Raw genomic sequence first — 24,683 nt, forward strand, 5'->3', positions numbered from 1 at the left:
TGGACCAAAGGGTACATATGGATGCACTTAGAATCACATTCACTTTAAATTCACTTCACTTCATGTCTAATTTTTGCTCCACTTTTTGTTAATACTGAAACATGCCTTTCTGAATTGTAACCTGGAAGAACCTTTTAATTTATTTACAGTTCACTCTCAAGAGCTTTACATCCCACATCCCAGCAGAATGTGGTATCTTAAGCTATGTTAATAGGGAACATATATAATCCCTGTATAACCCCTGACCTTTGAATGCTCTTTCTCTGAAAGTGCTTGTTATTTTACAAATAAATAGTTAAAAACTCTCTTGCAAGATCTCTAACTGCCGTAAAGTATCTGTGTCATATCTTTGTACTGCTACATTGGGGCTTGTAAGCAAAGGGTTTTTATAATATTTTAAAATGCGTTTCATCCTTATGTGGTTGATCGTGTTAGGAAACAAATCCTAATTTCCACACAACCAGATATAGATGGGCTATGATCAGCATGTGGAGTTTTTGTTGCAGGTGTACCAATGACAATGAGAACATCATCAAGGTATGCATGTCACTGTGGGTATTATGAAGACCAATTCAAAAACAAATTAACTGAAAACAGGAATGACAGTAAAAGTTTAGAAATGACAATAGATTGGTTCCAGAATATTCTGAAGCCCTAACAACAACAAAATGCCACTAAATGGGACAAACTAAAAGTGATAACAGATGTTATTTTATTTTCCCATGTAATACAATGCGATGAGCAAAATATTGAATAAAAGGGAAAAGTTTTTTCAAACTATTAATTCACACCTATTTACATTTACTAACACCTTTTCATCATTTGCCTACGTTAGGCAAAAAACACTGCATGGTTCCTGATGTTTAGGAAGGAACTGCAGATGATGGAAAATCGAAGGTAGACACAGTTTGTCTACCTACAAGGTTCCTGATGGTATGAAGGTATCAAGAGCGGGGAGAAACAGGCAGGTTATTAGTGGTCTCTATAGGGAAATATGGATATGCAGAGATGAGGATGGAATGGCGTGTCACTAATGCCTTCAGATAGCTGGTGGCTTAATGATCTTGCATCATTCTGCTGTTTTGCACTCAATGTTATATTTATTATTGTATTTATTAGTACTGTAAGTATATTATTTACTCTGAGCTCCATGTGAACAAGGAATTTCAATGCACCTTGGTGTATTTCACAATAAACTAATCTGAATCTCTCATCATAGTAGCATCAATGGTGGGGTACAACTGTGACAAGAACCAGTAAACTGGAATAGGAAAATAATTTTAGAAGTTTTATGATAGAGTTGGTGATACAATTCCAATTTCAAACATCCAGCATCAGTCTAAAACCTCTCTCAGTAGACACCGCAAGCTGATGCTAATTTTACTCTGGCTAAAGACAGCACTTTATTCTTAACATCAAAGAAACATTTACAATTGTATGTGACCTTCTTCCATTTCTCACATCAGATAAATCGTGGTAGTTCTGATTGATATCAACAAGGTGAATAGCAAAATTGGAAAATTTCATGACTATTGGAAGAATTAATCTGAAATTTTGGCAGGATCAGAAAACACCAAATGCAACAAATCGGTTTGCTCCTATTGTGGACCTAGGCACTGTTTAGATTGCAGAGAAGGCATTCTGACTAATTCACCCCTATAATCCCAGAAACCAAATGTAGTACCGCTAATGTTGCTCTAGCTGTGATCAATAAAATCCAACAAAAGTGGGAATGCGATGGCTCAGTATGATTTAATTTCAACGCGTTTGGTGAACTTACCTGCTGATAAACATCCTCATATATAATGAAAGCTATTACTCTGCATCAGAAACAATAAACCTGTTGCATAAATACTATTTCTGCATCACAAAAATCAGTTCACTTAATTAAAACACATTTTGATGGAGCTTGTTGGTAAGGTTAGTTTATAATTAATATTATTATTTTGAACAGATTGCTGCCTGTGGGTAAAAATAGTAAGATGAAGAATGAGATAGAATTATGTAGTCGTGCTATCATATGAAAAATGTAAACCTTATTGCCTGCATAAAAACAATGAATAACTTTGTGCACCAATTTCATCAGTAGTAAAATGAAGGCTGATGTTCACCATTCTGAAATCACCTTTTTTTTGTTTTATTTATTTATTTAGATTTCAGATTTTCAATACTATTGCACTACAGCAAATACAGCATGTGGAATTATCTGCCTTTCCTACTATCTACAATCCTTTGTTAATAACCCATATCACCCATGGGAATTCTGCAATCTGTGGTGCACTCTTTTTCTATTAGCATTCAAATTTAACTCAAATGCCAAGGGGTGTTCACAGATAGGAACTAGTTTGTAAAAACGTCCAATCGAAATGGTGATAAACAGCAAAGAAAATGATAGGCAAATGGACCTGCAGATGCTGGTTTACAAAAAAGACTAAAGAAGGGTCTCAACTCTAAACATCACCAGAGGTGCTGCATAACCCACTGAGTTACTCCAGCACGTTGTGCCTTTTTTAGCATAGAAATGATGCACACTTTATTTTAAATGGACATAATAATGAAATATAGATATATGGAACCTGAAGAATGTATAAAGACAGTCTTGGCATAAAACTGGAACAGAAAGTATTTGTCATTTTGTTGTTACCGCACTCGCCTCACTCTGAACTGTTGGTTCTTATTATTCCAAGGACCACTGCTGAAGCAATTTTCTATTAATGGTGGCCTCCTTTGAAGTGCTGGCAATACAGGGCTACTGTTCGCAGAATATTATTTTGAAGGAGCTCCTGTTACATCAAATCACTGGAAGCCATTCTTTTCACGTAGCTATACAGACAAAGTTTGTGACTAATTCTCGCACATGTGGGATTGCAGATTCAACCCTGCACTTATAGCTATACTGACTGATAATGCTTCAGCAGTTTTTTTCTTGTCATAGAGTCATAGAGTGATACAGTGTGGAAACAGGCCCTTCAGTCCAACTTGCCCACACCGGCCAACATGTCCCAGCTGCACTAGTCCCACCTGCCTGCTCCTGGTCCATATCCCTCCAAACCTGTCCTATCCATGTACCTGTTTCTTAAACGTTGGGATAGTCCCAGCCTCAACTACCTCATCTGGCAGCTTGTTCCATACACCCACCACCCCTTGTCCGTGTTATACTCTTTGCTAAGAGGATCAGAAATCCAGCTTTGCCTGCTTTTGGTTCTTAGCACATGAATCGCACCTATTGGCCTGTGAAATGTTAATACTATACCAGGTAGCGCATTCAGAGAAAGAGACACTACACTGCTACTTTTACTGTTTTCTAGGATAGGCAATTTAAAGATTAATTCAAAGACAATGCGGTGGATCTCTGATGTGAACTCTTCCAAAAAATGGATTAGGACTACAGAGTGATTGGCTGAATCAGAGCGTGGTTGAAGTTTACAGAAACTCATTGCAAAGTAGTTAAAAAACATAAATATACTTTAATTATTACTGCATTTTCTCGACAAAACAAAACCTCCATCTTCCAACTTTATCCCCCAACCCCACTACATTAGTCCGAAGGGGGGTCCTGACTAGAAACACTGTTTGTCCATTCCCTCCACAGATTAGGCTTGATCCACTGAATTCATCCAGTATTTTGTATTTCACTCTAGATTCCAGCATCTGGATTTTTCTAGGGTTTATTTTGTTAGAATTTTTGTGGTTTGCCATTCAGAAGGAACTTAGTGGGTGGAACTGTACATAATACTGTCTGCTTTTACATACATTCACATTCATGCGAACCCTCACCCAGTGCACAAAAGCCAATAAAGAATTGTAATTAAAAAAAATTCTAATGAATTAATTGATCTGCAATTTTAATGAAGGTCAAATATGAAATTTGTTACATTAAAGCAAATTTAATGCTAATTGTAAATTTATCACTTCTGAACTCAGTAGGGTCCTATCATGTGTTGCTTTATATGTTTGTATCTTCCAGTTACTTTTTGATATTACTCTGGTACACTACTTTTAGACAATTATGACAATTCTTTCCTGCTTTATAGGAATAGCCTTAAAGCAAGTGTGAAATCTCAATGACACCATTTTACACACTTATGAGCAAAAGTGAAATGACATGGATGGGAGGTATAAAATTTCTTCACCTGAAGCCTAAGAGATAGCAAATTAGAATGTACATGTACGGGCATCAAATGGAGGAATCGGTGGGCACATAATAAAATGACAAATACCAATTGAAGTTCACAATCCTTGTAAATTCATCTTTACAATAATCGAAGTGAAGTGCATGATTGTGACAGAAAATATTCTCAATTGGGTATGAAGATTTGAATGCTCTTCTCAACACTTCAATATTTCTTAACTGTAAACCAGGCCAAAAACAGATAGACCTCCTTTCTCAGAATCAAAGCAATTATGTTTTCCAAAGAGATATAGTCTGTTTACAATAAACAGAGGTGGCTGCCACCCGTAGGATGAACCAGTCAACACCTTGATTTCCAGAACGCATTGTGACTTATTCTTGATTGATGCCATGTTCCCACGGTACCTTGGCCTGGTCATTTTTACCACTTAGGCCAGGCTGAGACAGTTTGCATGTAAAACTCTTTGGCCTGCTCTCTTCTTCAAGTACATCTTCATTGTCTGTGTATGCAGGCCTGGAGTGATATGGTTTTGGGGGCAATACCGAGGTCTCCAAGGATTCCTTCGGAATGACCCCAGTGGGAGCAGAATGGCTGCGGCACGGGTGAGCTTTGACTGATTCGATGACGTCCGGCTCTGACAGGCTGTACCTCACTGGTATGTAAGGGGACTCTCCATCCTCATCTGGATTCCAGGTCTGACTAGGGACAGAGTCTATAGTGTCAGCACGTGGTGGCTCCATCAACTGGCCAAAGTTGCTTTCACTCAGAGAGGACACTCCACTGCTTGCACTGCCAGACAAAGTGGAGTTGCTGCCATCAAGACCTGAATGGGGACTAGTGGGTGATGCAGGTATAGGATGCAGTGAAGACTAAGAGAAGAGAATATGGGGGAAAAGAAGGAAAGATTAGTTTTTTTCTTTTCTTTGTATGTCCAAAAGATATTTAATCTTGCAATAGCTTTGTTCAAGTATTCCAAGCAAGTAATTGCACATGACTGTGGTCAATGACAAAGTGATTGTAAGACTAATTGTGGGATGGCAGATTACTCAGCTATAGGCAGTATTAAAACCAAAAATGATGCTCTCTACATTACAAGAAGAGTTATTGAGTAACAGGAACACCAATTGAGAATAATTTCCTCATCCTTTATTTGATTTATTGCACGTTGCAGGAGCACAATCAGTACAACCTAGATCATTATATCAGGCTCAGGCCAGGCATTGAAAGTGAAATGTGTTTGTGTAGACAGGTGAGAAACATAAAACATTCTGTAACCACTGCTGACCCATCAGGGTCCTCAAATATAAAAGACCCCAGTACAATTGGGAAAAAAAGATGTGCTCCTATTGTCCTGTCCAATATTTATCTCTTAGCTAACATTGCTAAATCAGATTATCTGGCTATTATCACATGGTGTGATGTGGCTGGTATATCTCCTTATATTGCAACAGCAAAATCCTTCAGAAAGATTCAACTCAGAATATCCTAAACTTGTGAAGGGTGCTGCACAGGTGCAAGACCTTTTTGTAAATCAAGAAAATAAAGTTGTACCCTATTACCCAGGCACACATACAGTATGTTTCTCTGTCCATTTAAACCAATTTACATTCTAATACTACAAATGAGGTTCAAAAATATTTTGGAAGAAGGATGAATTAATTCTTAAGCAATTTATTTATTTTAGAAGTTACCGTGTCCTCATGGTGGGCGGTAGGGGCCATTAATGTGCTCCTTTCTATGCTGTACATCTAGAGTCATAGAGTCATACAGCACGGAAACAGGCCCATGCTGACCAATATGTGCCATTTACACTAGGCCCACCTGCGTGCATTTGGCCCATATCCCTCTAAACCTTTCCATTCCATCAAAGTCCTTTAAATGTTGTTATAATACCTGCCTCAACAACTTCCTCTAATAATAATAATGGATGGGATTTATATAGCGCCTTTCTAATACTCATGGCGCTTTACATCGCATTATTCATTCACTCCTCAGTCACACTCGGTGGTGGTAAGCTACTTGTGTAGCCACAGCTGCCCTGGGGCAGACTGACGGAAGCGTGGCTGCCATTCTGCGCCTACGGCCCCTCCGACCACCACCAATCACTCACACACATTCACACACAGGCAAAGGTGGGTGAAGTGTCTTGCCCAAGGACACAACGACAGTATGCACTCCAAGCGGGATTCGAACCGGCCACCTTCCGGTCGCCAGCCGAACACTTAGCCCATTGTGCCATCTGTCGTCCTCTGCCAACTCATTCCATATACCCACCACCCTCTTTGTGAAAAAGTTGTCCCTCGGGTTGCTATTGCATCTTACCCCTCTCCTTAAACCTATGTCCTCAAGTTCTTGATTCCCCTACTCTGGGTAAAAGGCTTTGTGCATTCACCATATCTGTTCCCCTTAGGATCGTATAGATCTAAAAGATCCTCAGCTTCCTGTGCACCAAGAAATAATGTAAGCCTTCACAAACTCTCCCTATCGCTCAGACCCTCAAGTCCTGCAACATCTTCGTAAATCTTCTCTGTACTCTTTCCAGCTTCACGACACCTTCCAGTAGCTAGGTGACCAAAATTGAACACAATACTCCAAATGTAACCTCACTAACATCTTGTACAACTGCTACATAACATTCCAAGTTCTATACTCAATACCCTGACCGAAGAAGGCCAATGTGCTGAAGCCTTCTTGACCACCCTCTCCACATGTGATTCCACTTTCAAGGCATTAGGTACCTGCACTTCAGGATCCCTCTGCTCTACATCACCACCCAGGGTCCTGCCATTCACTGTGAAGATCCTTCCCTGGTTTGTCTTCCCAAAATGCAACAACTCACACTTATTTGCATGATACTCCATTAACCATTCCTCAGCCCACTTGCACAGCTGATGAAGATCCTGCTGTAATTCCTGCTAACCATCTTCACAATCTATGATATCAACCACGTTAGTGTTATCTGCAAACTTAGTAATCATGCCTTGTACATTCTAATCTAATCGTTAATATAAACTACAAATAGCATTGGGCCCAGCACTGATCCCCTGAGGCACAACTTTGTCACAGGCATCCACTCTGAAAAACAATCTTCCCCAAACAACCTTCCCTCTGCTTCCTTCCACAAAGCCAATTCCTCCTATCAGTCTGAAGAAGGGTTTCGGCCCAAAACGTTGCCTATCTCCTTCGCTCCATAGATGCTGCTGCACCCGCTGAGTTACCTTCTGATCTACGGTCAACAATTAAAGTGACTATTGAGGACTAAATCCTTTAGACGTTGTAAAAACTGCCACTATAGTACATAAAATTCCTTTAGATTTATCTTAATATTATCTCCCAGTACCATCACCTGCCCCCCTTTTGCCCGGTCCAGCATTCCCTAATCCCACCCACCTTAACAGGAAAATGCATGCCCTGAATTTTTGTCATCACACTTTTAAAAACATCCCTCTTTGCGGATGTTCCTTTGCCGACAACAACCTATTCCAATTAATTTTAGCACATTTCTGTCTGATGCCATTGAAATTGGCCATGCCCCAATTCAGATTTTTAATTTATGGGTCCACCCAGTTCTTTATCCATAACTATTTTAAAGCTATTAGAACTGTGGTCGCTGTCCCAAATGGCTCGCCCACTGACACCAGTCACTTGGCCTTTCCAATTTCCTAAGAGTAGACCAAGCTCTCCCCCATCCTTGTGGGATAATCTACGTATTGCCTGAGGAAACTTTCCTGAATATATTTGACAAATTCCACTCTATCCAAGCCCTCAGCACTATGACATCACTACGACGGTCCCTCTATGATAGACAATAGACACCAGGTGCAGGGGTAAGCCACTTGGCCCTTCGAGCCAGCACTGCCATTCACTGCGAGCATGGCTGAACATCCACAATCAGTACCCCGTTCCTGCCTTCTCCCCATATCCCTTGATGCCGCTATCTTTAAGAGCTCTATCTAATCTCTTGAAAGCATCCAGAGAATAGGCCTCCACTGCCTTCTGATACAGAGAATTCCACAGATTCACAACTCTCTGGGTGAAAATGATTTTCCTCATCTCCGTTGGCCTACCCTTTATTCTTAAACTGCACTCCCCCAACATCGGGAACATGTTTCCTGCCTCTAGCGTGTCCAAATCTCTTCATAATCTTATATGTTTCAATAAGATACCCTCTCATCCTTCTAAATTCCAGTATATACAAGTCCAGTCGCCCCATTATTTCAACATATGCCAGTCCAGCCATCCCGGGAATTAACCTCTTGAATCTCCTCTGCACTCCCTCAAGAGCAAGAATGTCCTTCCTCAAATTTGGAGACCAAAACTGCACACAATACTCCAGGTGTGGTCTCACCAGGGCCGTGTACAACTGCAGAAGGACCTCTTTGCTCCCAGATCTCGTTGTACTTACCCTTTTCCTAACTTAAGACCATTCAGATAATAATTTGCCTTCCTGTTCTTGCCACCAAAGTGGATAACCTCATTTATCCACATTAATCTGCATCTGTCATGCATCTGCCCACTCACCCAACCTGTCCAAGTCACCCTGCATCCTCATAGCATCCCTCTCACAGTTCACACTGCCACCCAGCTTTGTATCATCTGCAAATTTGCTAATGTTACTTTTAATCCCTTCATCTAAATCATTAATGTATATTATAAATAGCTGCGGTCCCAGCACCGAGCTTTGCGGTACCCCACTAGTCACCGCCTGCCATTCTGAAAGGGACCCGTTAATCCGTACTCTTTGTTTCCTGTCTGCCAACCAATTTTCTATTCATGTCAGTACCCCACTCCCAATACCATGTGCTCTAATTTTGCCCACTAATCTCCTCTGTGGGATCTTAACAAAGGCTTTCTGAAAGCCCAAGTACACTACATCCACTGGCTCTCCCTTGTCCATTTTTCTTAGTTACTTCCTCAAAGAATTCCAGAAGATTAGTCAAGCATGAGTCATGCACAGGTTCACGAGGTTAATCCCCGGGATGGCGGGATTTCATACGAGGAAAGATAGGAAAGACTGGGCTATAGAACATTGGAAAATGATCACCAATGCATCCACAATTTCTAGAGCCACCTCCTTAAGTACCCTGGGATGCAGACCATCCAGCCCTGGGGATTTATCAGCCATTAGTCACATCAGTCTGCCCAACACCATTTCCTGTCTAATGTGAATTTCCTTCAATTCCTCCGTCACCCTAGGTCCTCTGGCCACTAGAACATCTGGGAGATTATTTGTGTCTTCCTTAGTGAAGACAGATCCAAAGTACCTGTTCAACTCTTTTGCCATTTCCTTGTTCCCCATAATAAATTCACTTGTTTCTGTCTTCAAGGGTCCAGCTTTGTGCCTAACTAATTTTTTCCACTTCACATACCTAAAGAAGCTTTTACTATCCTCCTTTATATTCTTGGCTAGCTTACCTTTGTACCTCATCTTTTCTCCCCATAATGCCTTTTTAGTTATCTTCTGTTGCTCTTTAAAAGTTTCCCAATCCTCTGGCTTCCCGCTCATCTTTGCTATGTTATACTTCTTCTCTTTTATTTTTATACTGTCCTTGACTTCCCTTGTCAGCCATGGTCGCCCCTCACTCCCCTTGGAATCTTTCTTCCTCTTTGGAATGAAATGATCCCGCACCTTCTGTATTGTTCCCAGAAACACCTGCCATTGTTGTTCCACTGTCACCCCTGCTAGGGTATCTTTGCAGTCAACTTTGGTCAGCTCCTCCCTCATGCCTCCATAGTCCCCTCAACTATGATACTGACACTTCTGATTTTCCCTTCTCCCTCTCAAATTGTAGATTAAAACTTATTATATTATGGTCACTACATCCTAATGGCTCATTTACCTTCAGTTCCCTTATCAAATCCAGTTCATTACACAACACTAAATCCAGAATTGCCTTCTCCCTGGTAGGCTCCAGTACAAGCTGCTCTTAGCTGCTCCACAAACTCTCTTTCTTGGTGTCCAGTACCAACCTGATTTTCCCAGTCACCCTGCATGTTGAAATCTCCTATAACCACCGGAGCATTACTTTTGCTACATGCCAATTTTAACTTGATTCAACTTGCATCCTATATCCAGGCTACTGTTTGGGAGCCTGTAGATAACTCCCATTATGGTCTTTTTACCCTTACAATTCCTCAGTTCTATCCATACTGACTCTACATCTCCTGATTCTATCTCACCCCTTGCAAGGAACTGAATTTCATTCCTCACCAACAGAGCTACCCCACCCCCTCTGCCCACGTGTCTGCCTTTTCAATAGGACGTATACCCTTGAATATTCAGTTCCCAGCCCTGATCCTCTTGCAGCCATGTCTCTGTAATTCCCACAACATCATACTTGCCAATCTTTAACTGAGCCTCAAGCTCATCCACTTTATTTCTTATACTTTGCGCATTCATATACAACACTTTAACCGGTATTCACCTCCCCTCTCACTATTGCCCATGACCTTATTCTCTTATCCCTCCTTGAACTTTTCTTCCTATTAATTTGGGAGTCTTTTGTAACTTTTCCTGTATTCACTTCCCCATTAACTCCATCTTTATACTCCAAATTTGTCAACCCCTCCCCCCCCTATGATGAACTGGGACAATTACCTTACGTAGGGTTCGTGCGGGTAAGGCAGGTGGCATGTCACTGGTCTGATGATGGAAGGCATCAAAATTCATTGAGAAATGACCTGGGAAATAAATAGGATTATTTACAGACATTACAAAATAATCATAATTATCACTATCAACATACCACCTTCACTGCTGCCTTTACTAATATTATCATTATTAAAAATCTATGACACTTTACAGCACAGATGATCGTCTAATGCATGACATCTGCATTGGGTCCTTCAAACAGTTAACCCATTAATTCCTACATTCTTTTCCCACACCAATCTTATATTATAAAAATGTTATTTTTTAATTGGAATAAAAATTGATTTTTGTCACTGTTCCTGATCAGGTTATTATGTCACAAATATCCAAATCTTTATCTTCATGCTTATACTATTTGGGTTGTAAGCTACCCAAACAAAATGTGAGGTGCTGTTCCTCCAGTTTGCATGTGGCCTCACTCAGGCAATGGAAAAAGCTCAGGATAGAAAGATCATTATAGGAATGGGAAGGGGAGTTAAAATAGTTAGCAACTTGGCCTTGGTGGATCGAGAGCAAATGTTTGGCGAAACGGCTGCCGAGTCTATGCTTAGTCTTGCCAATTTACTGAAGGCCAGAGTAAGGTCACAGACAAACTGGAGGAACATATTCATATTCCTCTTGGCAAGTTTACAACCCAACGGTATGAACATTGAATTCTCTAGTTTTAGGTAACCTCTAACAAACCATCCACTCCTCTCTCTCTCCCACACCCCCATTTCTTCCCCATCCCTCTTACACTGCCTAACCTACACTTGCATCTATTCCTCCCATCCCCCTCCGCCTACATTGCTTCCTCCAGCTTCACAATTCGCAACTCCTCGATCCTTTTGTTTCATACCTTTGTTTCTTCTCTGGCCTTTGTCCAACCATCAGCTTATCAACATCACCCCCCCACCTGTTTTCACCTATTACTTGCCACTATTTGTCTTGGCCCTCCCACAATCACTCTGAAGATGGGTCTCGATCTGAAACATCACCTATTCATGTTCTCCAGGGATGTTACCTGGCCCACTGAGTTATTCCGCACTTTGTGTATTTTTTATGTAAACCAGCATCTGGAGTTCCTTGTTTCTACATCTGAAACAGTGACTTTGTTTTTCTTTCTCCAACAAATGTTTTTAGCATTCTCTATTGTTAGTTCAAAATACATGAATGCAACAATCCCAAAATCATTTCAATTATCTTATTATAACCATCATCACCATTAAATAACAATGAATACATTTGCTCCTGTACTTGAAAGAACAACAAGCTGTCGATCAATGGCAGTCCTCTAATTTGTTGCTATCACAATTACCATTATCGCTCTTTTAATTTTCTGTTTCTGTTTTTAAAAGCTTCTAATATACTACCTGAAATGTCCTACTTTCTCAGTATTTTCATTGAGTTCAAATAAAGATCTCCCATTTATGATATATTCTAACATTTTTCCCAGAAATAGTTTATCTGAGATACTCTGATATATAAAGTGCTGGAGTAACAGAGCCTTGCTATAAAGTAACTAAGATTTCTTCACAGGTTCTTCTTTCTGATTTTTTTACTCTCATTGCTATTAAATTAAATTAAATTTCTTTATTTATATAGCACATTTTTAGTCAACTTGCATTGACCCCAAAGTGCTTCACACAATTACTTCCACACAGACAGGCAAAGGTGGGTGAAGTGTCTTGCCCACGGACACAACGACAGTATGCACTGCTTAATTTTCAAGCTTCTTCAAGAAGTCCAGCTTTTTGCATGTTTAGGAAGATGCAACCTCTTCCATTTCCTCACATCACTGAAGAAATCTCATATAGTCCATAAATGCTTCATATAATATTAAACTTCATTTAATACAGTAAAGATATTACAGTTTATATAAATGTTGAAAGTCAGTGATTTGTTGTGGAATGAGTGATCAACAAAACCAAAGTATGCAATAAAGTGTTCAGAAACTGCAATTCTGAGAACAGATTGAGGGATGAAATGATTGAAAGCCACTGGATTGAGATGTTCTGGGCATAAAGGCCTTTTCTTCTTCAAAAACTTCTGTGATTTACATTTGGGTTTTAAACATAAACTAAAGTTATTAAAAAATCGATGGTTCTTTACTTCTCTCGTGTAAAACCTAACTCTCCCCGGTATGTTTCTATAAAGGGGCCACTTTTCTCTACTTACCAGGTGGCAATGTACGAGGTGGCACTGGAGGTGCAGCAATGGTGCCCACATAGGCTGACAGGAATGGTACCGTATCTCTAGTTCCACTATCTAGACTCCAGCAACTGGGAGCTGCAGGCACCGCTGAAACACAGTGAACACATGGAAATGAAAAACAATAGCAAATAAAGTTCAGGACAGACATATATAAGACATTGCGGTGTAAATAAAATTGGGAAGCACGTGTTCACAATCGAGATTATGATCACGTTGAGTGGGTTAAGTCCAATTTATCCAAGTTTGCTTATAACATAAAATGTAAAGCATGAGAAGATGCAGAGAGACTTCAGGAAGCCAAAGACAGGATAAACGAATGGGCAAGGAAATGGTAGATGGAATATAATACATAAAAATATGAGCCTACAATTTTTGGTAGAAAAATTAGAAACATAGTGCATGTTTTGAATGGTGGGAAATTGAAATATGTTGGTGTTCAGAGAGACGTGGATGTCCTCAGTACATGAATCACTGAAAGCTGACATATGGGCACAGCAGACAATTAGTATGGTAAATTATGTACTGACATTTATTGCAAAAGGATTTGCGTACAGGACTAGCAAAGCCTTTTTCCAAGTATAAAGGGCCCTGGTGCGACTGTACTCATACATATATGTATAGTCTGGAGATAGACACAAAAAGACTGAGTCTGAAGAAGAGTCTCGACCCAAAACTTCACCCATCCCTTATCTCCAGAGATGCTGCCTGTCCTGCTGAGTTACTCCAGCTTTTGTGTCTATCTTCAGTTTAAACCAGCATCTGCAGTTCTTTTCTACTCATTGTGTTTGGTCTGTTTTCCTCATCAAAGCATATAGCTGTGATGGAGGAAGTGCATTGAAAGTTTACTAGCTTTGATTTAGTGTGGTGAGTTTGTCATGTAAGGAGAGGTTACGAAGACTGGGCCAATATTTCTTGGCATTTGGAACAGTAAGTATTCTCATTGCCAATTGGTATGTGTTGAATCGTACAAGAAAGTTAGTTCAATTTGGCAAGAGAGGAGCAGGGGCATATTGGGTTTTTTTAAGCAGTCTCAATAGTTTATATTCAGAATCAGTTCCTGAATTACACAAGATCTTAGAAGAGGAAAGGGCCTTTATGCCTCATCAGATCATCACACCCAAGAAGTTTTCATTCATCTCATTGCTCAATCTCCTCCCTCCAGCGATGCATTTTCTGAATCTATTTATTGACCACTTTAATTTCTTTAGTAAAGTATTCCACAAATTATCATATAGTTTGACATAGGAGATGCAGAGATTATTTTTTTCTTGGATGGGATGTCTAAAACCTGGGTCACAGTTTCAAAATATGGGGTTGATCATTCAGGACAGAGATGAGAGGAAATGTCTTCAGCTCAAGGATAGTGACCCTCTGAATATCTCCATTCAACATGGCTGACAAAACTCTAATGCTGAGTAGATTCATGAAAGCAAATGATAGATCTTATGTTTTATTATCAAAGGATATGGGTTTAGTGCAGAAAGTGGGCCTAAGGTAAATGATCAGTCGTGATCTTATTGAATGGAAGAGCAAGTATGAGGATCTAAATTACCTACTCCGTTATTACATATGTCCTTGTTTATTCTCTGGGTGGCAAATGTATGTTGTGAGACAGACCCAAAGAATTTAAAGAGAGGTAACATTGTTGAGTGGTCAAAAGAATCTGATGGAATTTAATGTGGGGGAAGGCAAAATTCTGAAAAAAAACTGCAGATGCAGGTAATCTAAAATAAAAACATAACATTAATAAGACTTTCATTACAGCTGCCTCTGAAATGCCTTCCTGAACTGTGTCTTTCCCTCTACCTTTGTTAACATATGTGGTGTTGACTGCATTTCATCTATTTCCTGTGCCCCTGCTCTCACCCCCTTCCTCCAGGCAGAACATGGATAGAGCTTCCCTGGCCCACACCTCCAATCACACCAACTTTCACTTTCGACAGATCATTATCCACAATTTCCATCTTTAAAGAGATTCTACAACCAGGCACATCTTCTCTCCTCCTCCACTTTCAGCATTTTGCAATGTCAGATCCCTTCATGACAGGGGACTGCCAAGAGTGAGGGAGACTGCCAAAAGTGAGGGAGACTGTCGGGAGCGAGTGGGACTGTCGGGAGTGAGGGGGACTTGAGCAAGGTGGACCGTTGAAAGGGAGAGGGACCATTGAGAGCGCAGGTGGACCCATGCTGCTAAGAGTGACGAGGGCCTCTGAGATTGAAGGGGGGACCCGGTGGGGAGCCGGCAAGATCGAAGGGGAAACCTGGCTAGGGTCTGCCGAGATTGATGGAGGACTTGGCGGGAAGCCACCAAGAAGGAAAGGGGGTCCTGGCGGGGGGTGGGGGGGCGTTTGTTGCCACATGCGACAGCACGCCTGGTTCGCCGCTGTGAGCAGAATATGTTTGTTCAATGAACATTCAGCTTTGTCGGCGCAAGAAACGTGGTGACTCTGGTCTGCTGCCTAGGCGACGTCTGCTGTGTGATTTTACGGGATTGTATGTAAAACAAAGCATTTCACTGTACCTAGGTACATGTGACAATAAAGTATAATTGAATTGAATCATTGAACTGCAGGCGATGGAACACTTGTCTCTTCACGTCTTCTCTTCCCATCACCTAGGATCAAACGGTCAACGGGGTTGTGGGGTTGGGGGAGGGGTTCTGGGGGGATGGGTTGTGGGGGGGAGGGGTTGTGGGGGAGGGGTTGGAGGGAGGGGTTCTATGGAGAGGGGTTTTAGGGGCAAGGGGGGATTGTGGGGGGGGGGCAGGGTGTGGGGGAGGGGTGTGGGGGCGGGAGGAGGGGTGTTGTGGGGGAGGGGCCGTGGGGGGCTGTTGGGGAAGGGGGGCAGTGAGTGTTGTGGACTTGGAGACGGGGGGAGGGGGAGGGGAGTGTGGGCGGAGGGAGGGGTGTGGGCAGGTGGGGGGAGGGGATTGCGGGGGTGGGAGGGTGGTGCGGAGACGGGGGTGGGGAGAGAACTCGGAGAAAAGATGGGGGTCGTGAGGGAGGGGGGTATCACGGGGGAGGGGGGCAGGAGCCAGCGAGCGGGACCAGAGGGGAAGGGGCTGGAGGACTCACAGCGGGCAATGTGGACTCACAGCGGGCGCTGGTCACTGGACGTTCTCCTCCGCCGGGAACAGTGTCTGGTTGGAGACCTCCGACGGCCATCCAGTGCCTCCCTCAGCTCCAGTAAAGTCGCGATAGCGCAGGAAGCGGCGGACCGTCCCGCGGAGTGACAGGAGAAAAGACCAATCCACGCGGTGCCGACTGGCAGGAGAGTAGATCGATCTGTGCACGCGCGATTTTTAAACTTCGCTAACTTTTACATTAGACCACCGATCAGAACGAAACTTGGTGCAATCACAGTAGAGGAGAACGGTGAGTAAGTTGGCAAAAAATCGTAGCACTATCGCGTACCGTTTCTTCGCAAATAGAATGACCTTGCAAACCGGAAGATAACAAGATCAGAGCTTTAGTTATGTATAGATTTGGTTGGCCATGTTATCCTGCTCTGCAGTTTACATATCCTAGATTGTTTTGTTGATGTTCTCACTCTCTAATTGCTCCCATTCACTCAGTGACCAGAAAAGCTTGCTTCTCCCCATAGTCAGATGATAGACATAGAATGCCGGAGTAACTCAACGAGTTAGGCAGCATCTCTGGAGAAAAAGGAATAGGGTTGAGACCCTTCATCATGGTCATTTTGGTTTTACCCTATCAGAGACATCCCCACCCATCCTCACTGCAGCTTAATATGCTTATTTTCTCTTCTTCCTAAATCTGACGAAGGTCTTATACCTGAACTATTATCGTTGTTACTCTACCCACAGATTAAGCTTGGACTGCTGAACATTTCCAGCATTTTCTGTTTTTAACATGAAATCATGGGAAAAAGTAAAATGATATCTGTGCCAATGTAACACCACATTTTAAGAAAGGTGGGAGAGAGAAAACAGGGAATTATAGACTAGTTAACCTTTGTTGGCAATGGGGAAGATGCCCGAGTTGATTCTTAAAGATGTCATAGCAGCGCATTTGGAAAGCAATGACAGGATCAGTCAAAGATCGGACAGATTTATGAAGAGAAAATTATGCTTAACTAATCTTCTGTCTGTTAGGACCACAGTCTGTTAGGATCAACAACCTCACCTCCCCCACTCTAACACTGAACACCGGCGTGCCACAGGGCTGTGAGCTCAGCCCTCTCCTCTACTCCCTTTTCACCCATGACTGCGTCCCTAAGTATGGCTCCAACGCCATCATAAAAATTGCCGATGACACCACGGTGGTAGGACTGATCAGCGACAACAACGAATTAGCCTATAGGGAGGAGGTCCAGAACCTGGCAGCCTGGTGTGTCAACAATAACCTCGTCCTCAACTCCAAGAAGATGAAGGAAATCATTGTTGACTTCAGGAAGATCAAAGGTGGCAGGCATACCCCCATCCACATAAACGGGACTGAGGTGGAGCGCGTCTCCAACTACAAATTCCTCGGGGTACACATCTCAGAGGATCTGTCCCGGTCCCTCAATACCACCAAATTGATCAAAAAGGCTTTATTTTCTGAGGAGGCTCAAGAAAGCTCACCTGTCCCCCCAGATCCTGTCCAACTTCTACCGCTGTACCATCGAAAGCATCCTGACCACCTGCTTCACGGTATGGTACAGCAGCTGCACCGCAGCTGACAGGAAGGCACTGCAACGGGTGGTGAAAACCGCTCAGCACATCATCGGTGCCCCGCTTCCTGCCATGGATGCCCTCCACCGAAAACGGTGTCTGAGACGGGCCGGGAAAATCATCAAGGACCCCTCTCACCCTAACCATGGACTGTTTGCCCTCCTCCCATCAGGGAGGCGGTACAGGAGCCTCAGGTCTCGCACAAGCAGGCTGAGGAACAGCTTTTTCAACAACACCATTACACTGCTGAACTTAGTCCCGTCGCTAGCTATCTTTAGACTCTCCCATTTGTATACAGTTATTTGCCTATGTACCAGTTTTAATTCATCCACAATCCACACATTGTTAACCAGTATCTTTTATTTTTATTGTATGCTTATTTTGTATTTTTATTTTTACTTCTACTATCTTGCACTATGACTATGACCAGACGCTAAACTGCATTTCGTTGTACCTATACTCGTATTTGTGCAATGACAATAAAGTTGAATTGAATTCTGGAAATCTTTGAGGATGTAACAAGTAGAATGGATAAGGGAGAGCCAATGGATGCGGTGTATCTGGACTTTCAAAAAGCCTTGACAAGGTTCCACACAATAGGTTAGTGTGCAAAATTAGAGAACATCGTGTTGGGGGTAGGGTATTGCCATGGATAGAGAGCTAGATGGCAGACAGGAAGCAAAGAGTAGGAATTAACAGGTCCTTTTCAGAATGGCAGGCAGTGACTAGTAGGATGCTGCAAGGGTCGGTGCTGGGACCCCAGTTATTTACAATATATATAAATGATTTAGATGAGGGAATTAAATGAAACATCTCCAAATTTGTGGATGACACAAAGCTGGGTAGCAGTGTGAGCTGCGAGGAGGATGCTATGAGGCTGCAGGGTGACTTGAATAGGGTAGGTGAGTGGGCAGAAGCATGGCAAATGCAGTATAATGTGAATAAATGTGAGGTTATCCACTTTGGTGGCAAGAACAGGAAGGCAGATTATTATCTGAAATGGTGTCAGATTAGCAAAAAGGGGCGATGCAACAAGTGCTTATACATCAGTCATTGAAAGTAAGCATGCAGGTACAGCAGGAAGTGAAGACGGCTAATGGCATGTTGGCCTTCATTGCAAGAGGATTTGAGTTTAGGAGCAAGGAGGTCCTATGCAGTTGTACAGGGTGCCGGTAGGACGGCATCTGGAGTATTATGTGCAATTTTGGTCTCTTAATTTGAGGAAGGACATAATTGCTATTGAGGGAGTGCAGCTTAGGTTCACCAGGTTAATTCCCGGAATGGCGGAACTGACATATGATGAAAGAATGGGTTGACTGGGCTTGTATTCATTGGAATTAAGAAGGATGAGAGGCTATCTTTTCGAAACATAAAATTCTAAGGGATTGGACAAGCTAGATGCAAGAAAATGTTCCCGATGTTGAGGGAGTCCAGAACCAGGGGTCACAGTTTAAGAATAAGGGGTAGGCCATTTAAGACTGAGATGAAGAAAAACCTTTTCACCCAGAGATTGTGAATCTGTGGAATTCTCTGCCACAGAAGACAGTGGAGGCCAATTCACCTGATGTTTTCAACATAGAGTTAGATTTAACTCTTAGGGCTAAAGGAATCAAGGGATGTGGGAAAAAGCAGGAACAGAGTTCTGATTTTATATGATCAGCCATGATTATATTGAATTGCAGTGCTGGCTCGAAGGGCCGAATGGCCTACTCCTGCACCTATTTTTCTATGTTTCTATTTACATTGTGTGCAACTGTTTAATGTTGGCATTAGAAACATGTTAAATGTTCTCATGTAACGAATCAGCAATTGAGGATGTTGCTTGACACTTTAATTCTCCATTTGTCTGTGACATATCCTCTGAGAGGAAAACGGTTGTGAATCTTTGAATTATTTATACAACAGTGCAGTAGATGAAAAGTAAGTAGCTAAGAAAAGCAGATTTTTAGGCTATAAGGAAATTAATAATGCAATCAGATAAGAAAGTACAGTCGACCCAAGGATTAGATTAACCAGCATCTCATGGGATGATAATGTGCCTGAGAGGATTTATGACCCATGACTGTCCTAATTATTCATTAATATTGTTTAATAACATTGTTTTGTTCATCCCTTTTTGCTGTCGTGTGCGGACGGGACGTCGAAGGACGAGAAGCCGAAGCCAAGAAGTGGAAGCCAAGGTGCCGAACGAACATCACGCCAAAAAGCCAAGATACAGAACAGACACCACGCCGAAAGGATACGAAGCCGCACGGACACCACGTCGAAAGGACAAGACGCAGGACGGACATGACGTCAAAAAGCTGCCGAACGGTCATGACGTCTCCGGGGACGGGAATTGTTTGTGACCTTGTCAGCGATTGGTCTACACACTCGCATCCATCAAATCACTGGCCGGGGGGGGGGGGGGGGGGGGGGGGAGCTTGAGCATGTGTTTGTAAAATGGCGGCAGAGACTCCAAGCTGCTGCGATTGCCTCAGAGGCTTTTCAACGTCATGTTTGTAAATAGTTAAATTGTTGTACCTTGTTACATTTTAAAATAGTTAAATTGTTGTACCTTGTTACATTTTAAATAGTTAAATAATAAATTTGTTTGTGTATTCTTGCAGCAAATATAGATTTTTGAATGTTTCAGTGTTTAATACCTATTTATCATTTCGGCTTCATGTGCGTTCAGCGTCAGATTGTTTTTAGGCTTAAAATCTGATGGGGAATGAACATGACGTCGAAAAGCCTCTGTGACAATCGCAGCAGCTTGGAGTCACTGCCACCATTCACAAGCGCTAACTCAAGCTCCACCCCACACTCCTGTCTCCCCCCCACCCTCCTGGCTCGCCCTCGGCCAGTCATGTGATGAACACGGGGGTTTGGACCAATCACTGACAAGGTCCCGGACAAATCCCGTCCCGAGACGTCATGTCCGTTCAGCGGCTTTTTTTGACGCCATGTCCGTTCTGCGTCTTGCCCGTTCCGCCTGGTGTCCATTCAGCTTCGTATCCTTTCGACATCGTGCCTGTTCGGTATCTTGGCTTTTCGGCGTCTTGTCCGTTCGGTATTTTGGCTTTTTGGCATCGTGTCCGTTCGGTATCTTGGCTTCCACTTCTTGGCTTCAGCTTCTCAACATTCGACGTCCCATCCGGGTACCATTTGCTGCAGAGGTAACTGGCTTGTTCGACCACGACTTTGATGGGTCTGATGTGAGATATAGCAGATTTCTTTCCCTGAAGGATATTACTGAGCCAGGTGGCTTTTCAACAGTTCATTTGTTTCACGGTTACTATTAACAGATGCGAGTTTTATCAATTATAATTTAAACTGTTCAGTTTCCCGTATCGCTGGATCAATGGTTCCAGTCCCTAGATGCCAGAGCAATATGCTAATTATCTTTCCTTTTATCAATGTTCTCCCGAGTGTGATGCAACTTCCCAATGGAGATTATTGAGAAGAATCTATAGTGTATTAGCTGGCTCAAGTTTGCGGACGACACAACCCTGATTGGACTGATCCAAGATGGGGAGGAATCTGCCTACAGACAGGAAGTGACACAGCTGGCGTCCTGGTGCCATCGCAACAACCTGGAGCTCAATGCTCTTAAGACAGTGGAATTGATTGTAAACTTTAGGAGAGCTCCCCCTCCCCTCACCCCACTCACCACCAACAACACCACAGTCACATCTGTGGAGTATTTTAACTTCCTGGGAACCATCATCTCCAAGGACCCTAAATGGAGGGCCACCATCGACTCCACGGTCAAAAAGGCACAACAGAAGATGTGGCAGCTGAGGAAGCACAATCTGCCACAGGCAATGATCGTCCAATTCTATATGACCATCGTAGAGTCTGTCCTCACCTTCTCCATCATGGTTTGGTTTGGCTCAGCCACCAAGCAGCGAATTGTCCGATCGGCTGAGAAGATTATTGGCTGCAACCTTCCCTCCATTGACGAACTGTACACTGCAATGGCCAGGAAGCAAGCGGGCAAGATCATCTCTGACCCCTCTCACCCTGGCCACAAACACTTTGAATCACTTCCCTCTGGAAGGTGATTCCGGACCGTCATAGCTGCCACAGCCAGACATAAAAACAGCTTTTTATGAGTAGTAGCTCTACCCAATAACCAAAAATCTCTAGCCTCCTTTTGTTCTGGTATTTTATTTAATTCACATGTTTAATCAATGTTTTATTATTAATGTTTAATGTTTTATGTGTCATTCCTAATTGTCACTGTATGTCACTTGCAGGCGGAGCACCAAGACAAACTTGTATGTGAATACATGGCCAATAAACATTCATCCATTTAAAGTAAAAAGTAACTAGTTTCTAGTTAGTTACATTTCATTGCCTGGGCACATTATCATCTAGTTTGGTTGCATCTGAAACTGTTACAAGCAAGAATTAATACACTATAAAAACGAGAAGAAACTATATCTTGGGTCTCTTCAATGCTGAAAATATATTACTGGAGATGAATCATTTCAAGATACAAAAGATATAATAATTGAAAGCAGAAAAATAATTTGGGGAGCAATTTTTGAACATTTTCTAGCATGAGGAAAAATATAGATGCTCATTTAAAGTAACTGAGTGGAAAATGCAACGTTGGAAAAAAGGCCTGTGAGAAAGAAACTGGTTTTAACTTAAGGTCTGTGTTGGTATTGGTTAATATTTCCCACTCAATCCAAGCCACACCAGGAATCCAAGGCATCCAGCTTCCGCCAAATGGATATCATCTTTAATTTTACATTGATATTAATTTCCCCCACCACTCCACTCACAGCCTTTGCATGCAGCAACCTCCGTCATCTGCTTGTCCACCCACACCATCCCCTATAATCACCAATGATCTGTATGCTTCACCCATCTAACAAATTCCACACACGGTGTGCATTCTTTTCTGTCTCCCCTTTATCGTATCCACAGTCCTCACTCCAATCATTTCCTCCATTATCTCTGTGTCATTGCAGTTCTGTTCCACATCGCTGGAGATCTCAAGTGTTAGAATATCAATTGGCCAATCGAGGAGATTTGGCCCATGGGCCAAAGTTTGGGCATCTCTAATTTATACTTTTTCTTGGAATTACTCTCCCATAATTTGCTCAACAATCTCTCTATGACTCTACTTAAATTGTGATTAGTTTGAAAGTTTGTACTGCATTTGATACATTTCCATTTCTTAAAACAGTCAGATGAAGATGTTAATTTAGTGCGAAATTATAATTTAGAACCTCACAAATGATGAATGATGTGAGTTAGACTGAAAAAGATGGAGTAAAGTTTCACAGACAGTTCTACTTGGACCTATACACATATCGAAGCCCTGATGGTGAAAAGCAAGAATCTATTCCAATGCAGTTACAAGAAATACACCCCACTCTTTTTAAAATAAATATGAAACATTTATTAAGCTGATGAGAAACAACATTTTCTATGGCAGACAGAAGAAATATACATATGTCTTGCTGCAATGATGTTTAATGGTTAAATGAGTCCTTACCCTTTTCAGCAACTGAGAGGTTGGGGTCACTGCATGGTTTGCAGGGTCCGACCACTTGTTGAATCAAAGCCCGCTGGAAACTGGTAGGCTGTAATGAGAGTGAACCACAACATGAACTCAAGTCATCGGAAGAGACTACTGCCCAAATGTTGGGGGGGGGGGGATATATTCAGGAAGGCCCAATCCATTCTATCATTTGCAAGTTAATCTTGGGAAGCAGAGGTACCTCAAGACTAGGTTATGTCATGCCATTGTGTGAAAAAGTTTCAGGAATTTCTCCAGAAAAATAATTTGTGAGTTTCCTTCTCTCTGACTAATTTTGCACTATCCCCACCTTATCTTTCCTTAATTACTCTCCACATAGTTATTTCCCATATCTATGGCTTGTCTTCTTCAGCTGCCAAGCCCCCAAACTGGAATTCCCTTGGCTCTGCCTTTCCACTGTGCTTTCCCTTTGATCAAGTTTTTTTATGACTACTGTGAAGCTACATGGAATTGTTCACCCATGTCAGAGCTGCTTCATACATGAAAGTAGATACGGTGTGACGGTCTGATCAGTTTTGAGATTGCTATCTATCTTCTTCTTCTATACTATGACTAAAACTCTCAACTTGTCCTCTTCCGGTTTGCGTTGTTTTAAAATTTGCGCAAAATCGGTACCCTATATCGCTAGTATTTTTTTGCCACCTTACTCACCGTTCTCCTCTGCTCCAAGCGCACCAAGTTTAGTTCCGATCAGTGAAATATTACAAAAGTTATTGGTCTGTTATTGGCTAGGGTTATTGGTCTGTTATTGGCCAGGACAGCGACGCCCCTATCACCAGCTCCGAGAATAAAGCTGAAGGAGCGGCGTGTGAGCTGTGTTCCGCGGGCGGCTGGCCACACACCCCCTCCCCCACACACCCCCTCCCTCCTCCCCACCTCCACCACACTCCCCCCTACTACCTACACCTCTCCCCCTCCCACATACACCCTTTCCTACCACCACAACCCCCTACCCCCGCAAACCCCCTGCCCACACACCCCCTCTTCCACACACCCCACCCTCACTCCCCCACACCCACACTCCACCACACTCCCCCCTACCATCCACACCCCTCCCCCTCCCACATACACTCCCTTTCCTACCACCACAACCCCCCTACCCCCTCAAACCCCCTGCCCACTCACCCCCCCCTTCCATTGGTAGCACTTCCTTACGAACATCTTCCTTTCTCTCCATTTTACCACAATAATCATTAGCATGTGGACAGAAATCCCCCTGAGCTCTCAAAGCTCAGTCACCAGGAACTTGCCAAGCTGCTCTCTCATCTCTGGCTTTGTTTTCCAAATAATATTTTAATAATAGCATAGAAGTACATAATAACAATTAGCAACCATATTTACATGAAATCATGAGTTGAAACAAGTGATTAGGGGAATGCAGTAGTGCAGTGGGTAGAGTTGCTGCTTCTCTGTTCAAGCAATCCCGAGTTTAATCTTGACCTCTGGTGCTGTCTGCATGGTGTTTGAACATTCCCTCTTGTGACGGCATGA

At 42.5% G+C, this 24,683-nt stretch overlaps 1 protein-coding gene across 5 annotated transcripts in view; it reads right to left on the reverse strand.

Moving 5' to 3' along the window:
* Nucleotides 1-3,026: 3,026 nt before the first annotated feature.
* dock3 (dedicator of cytokinesis 3) overlaps nt 3,027-24,683 on the reverse strand; it is a 366,678-nt gene continuing 345,021 nt past the window's right edge. For 2 of the 5 annotated variants that reach the window (XM_033036844.1, XM_033036843.1), the window contains 4 exons: nt 23,148-23,235; nt 12,943-13,065; nt 10,732-10,814; nt 4,505-5,002 (listed from right to left, as the gene is read on the reverse strand). In XM_033036844.1, coding sequence (XP_032892735.1) covers nt 4,505-5,002; nt 10,732-10,814; nt 12,943-13,065; nt 23,148-23,235 — 792 coding nt within the window. Of the gene's footprint in view, nt 5,003-10,731; nt 10,815-12,942; nt 13,066-23,147; nt 23,236-24,683 lie in introns of those variants that run through there. The other 3 variants (XM_033036842.1, XM_033036845.1, XR_004414644.1) reach the window with 3 other exon arrangements.

The sequence above is a fragment of the Amblyraja radiata genome, chromosome 18, assembly GCF_010909765.2.
Source record: "Amblyraja radiata isolate CabotCenter1 chromosome 18, sAmbRad1.1.pri, whole genome shotgun sequence".
Lineage (NCBI taxonomy): Eukaryota > Metazoa > Chordata > Chondrichthyes > Rajiformes > Rajidae > Amblyraja > Amblyraja radiata.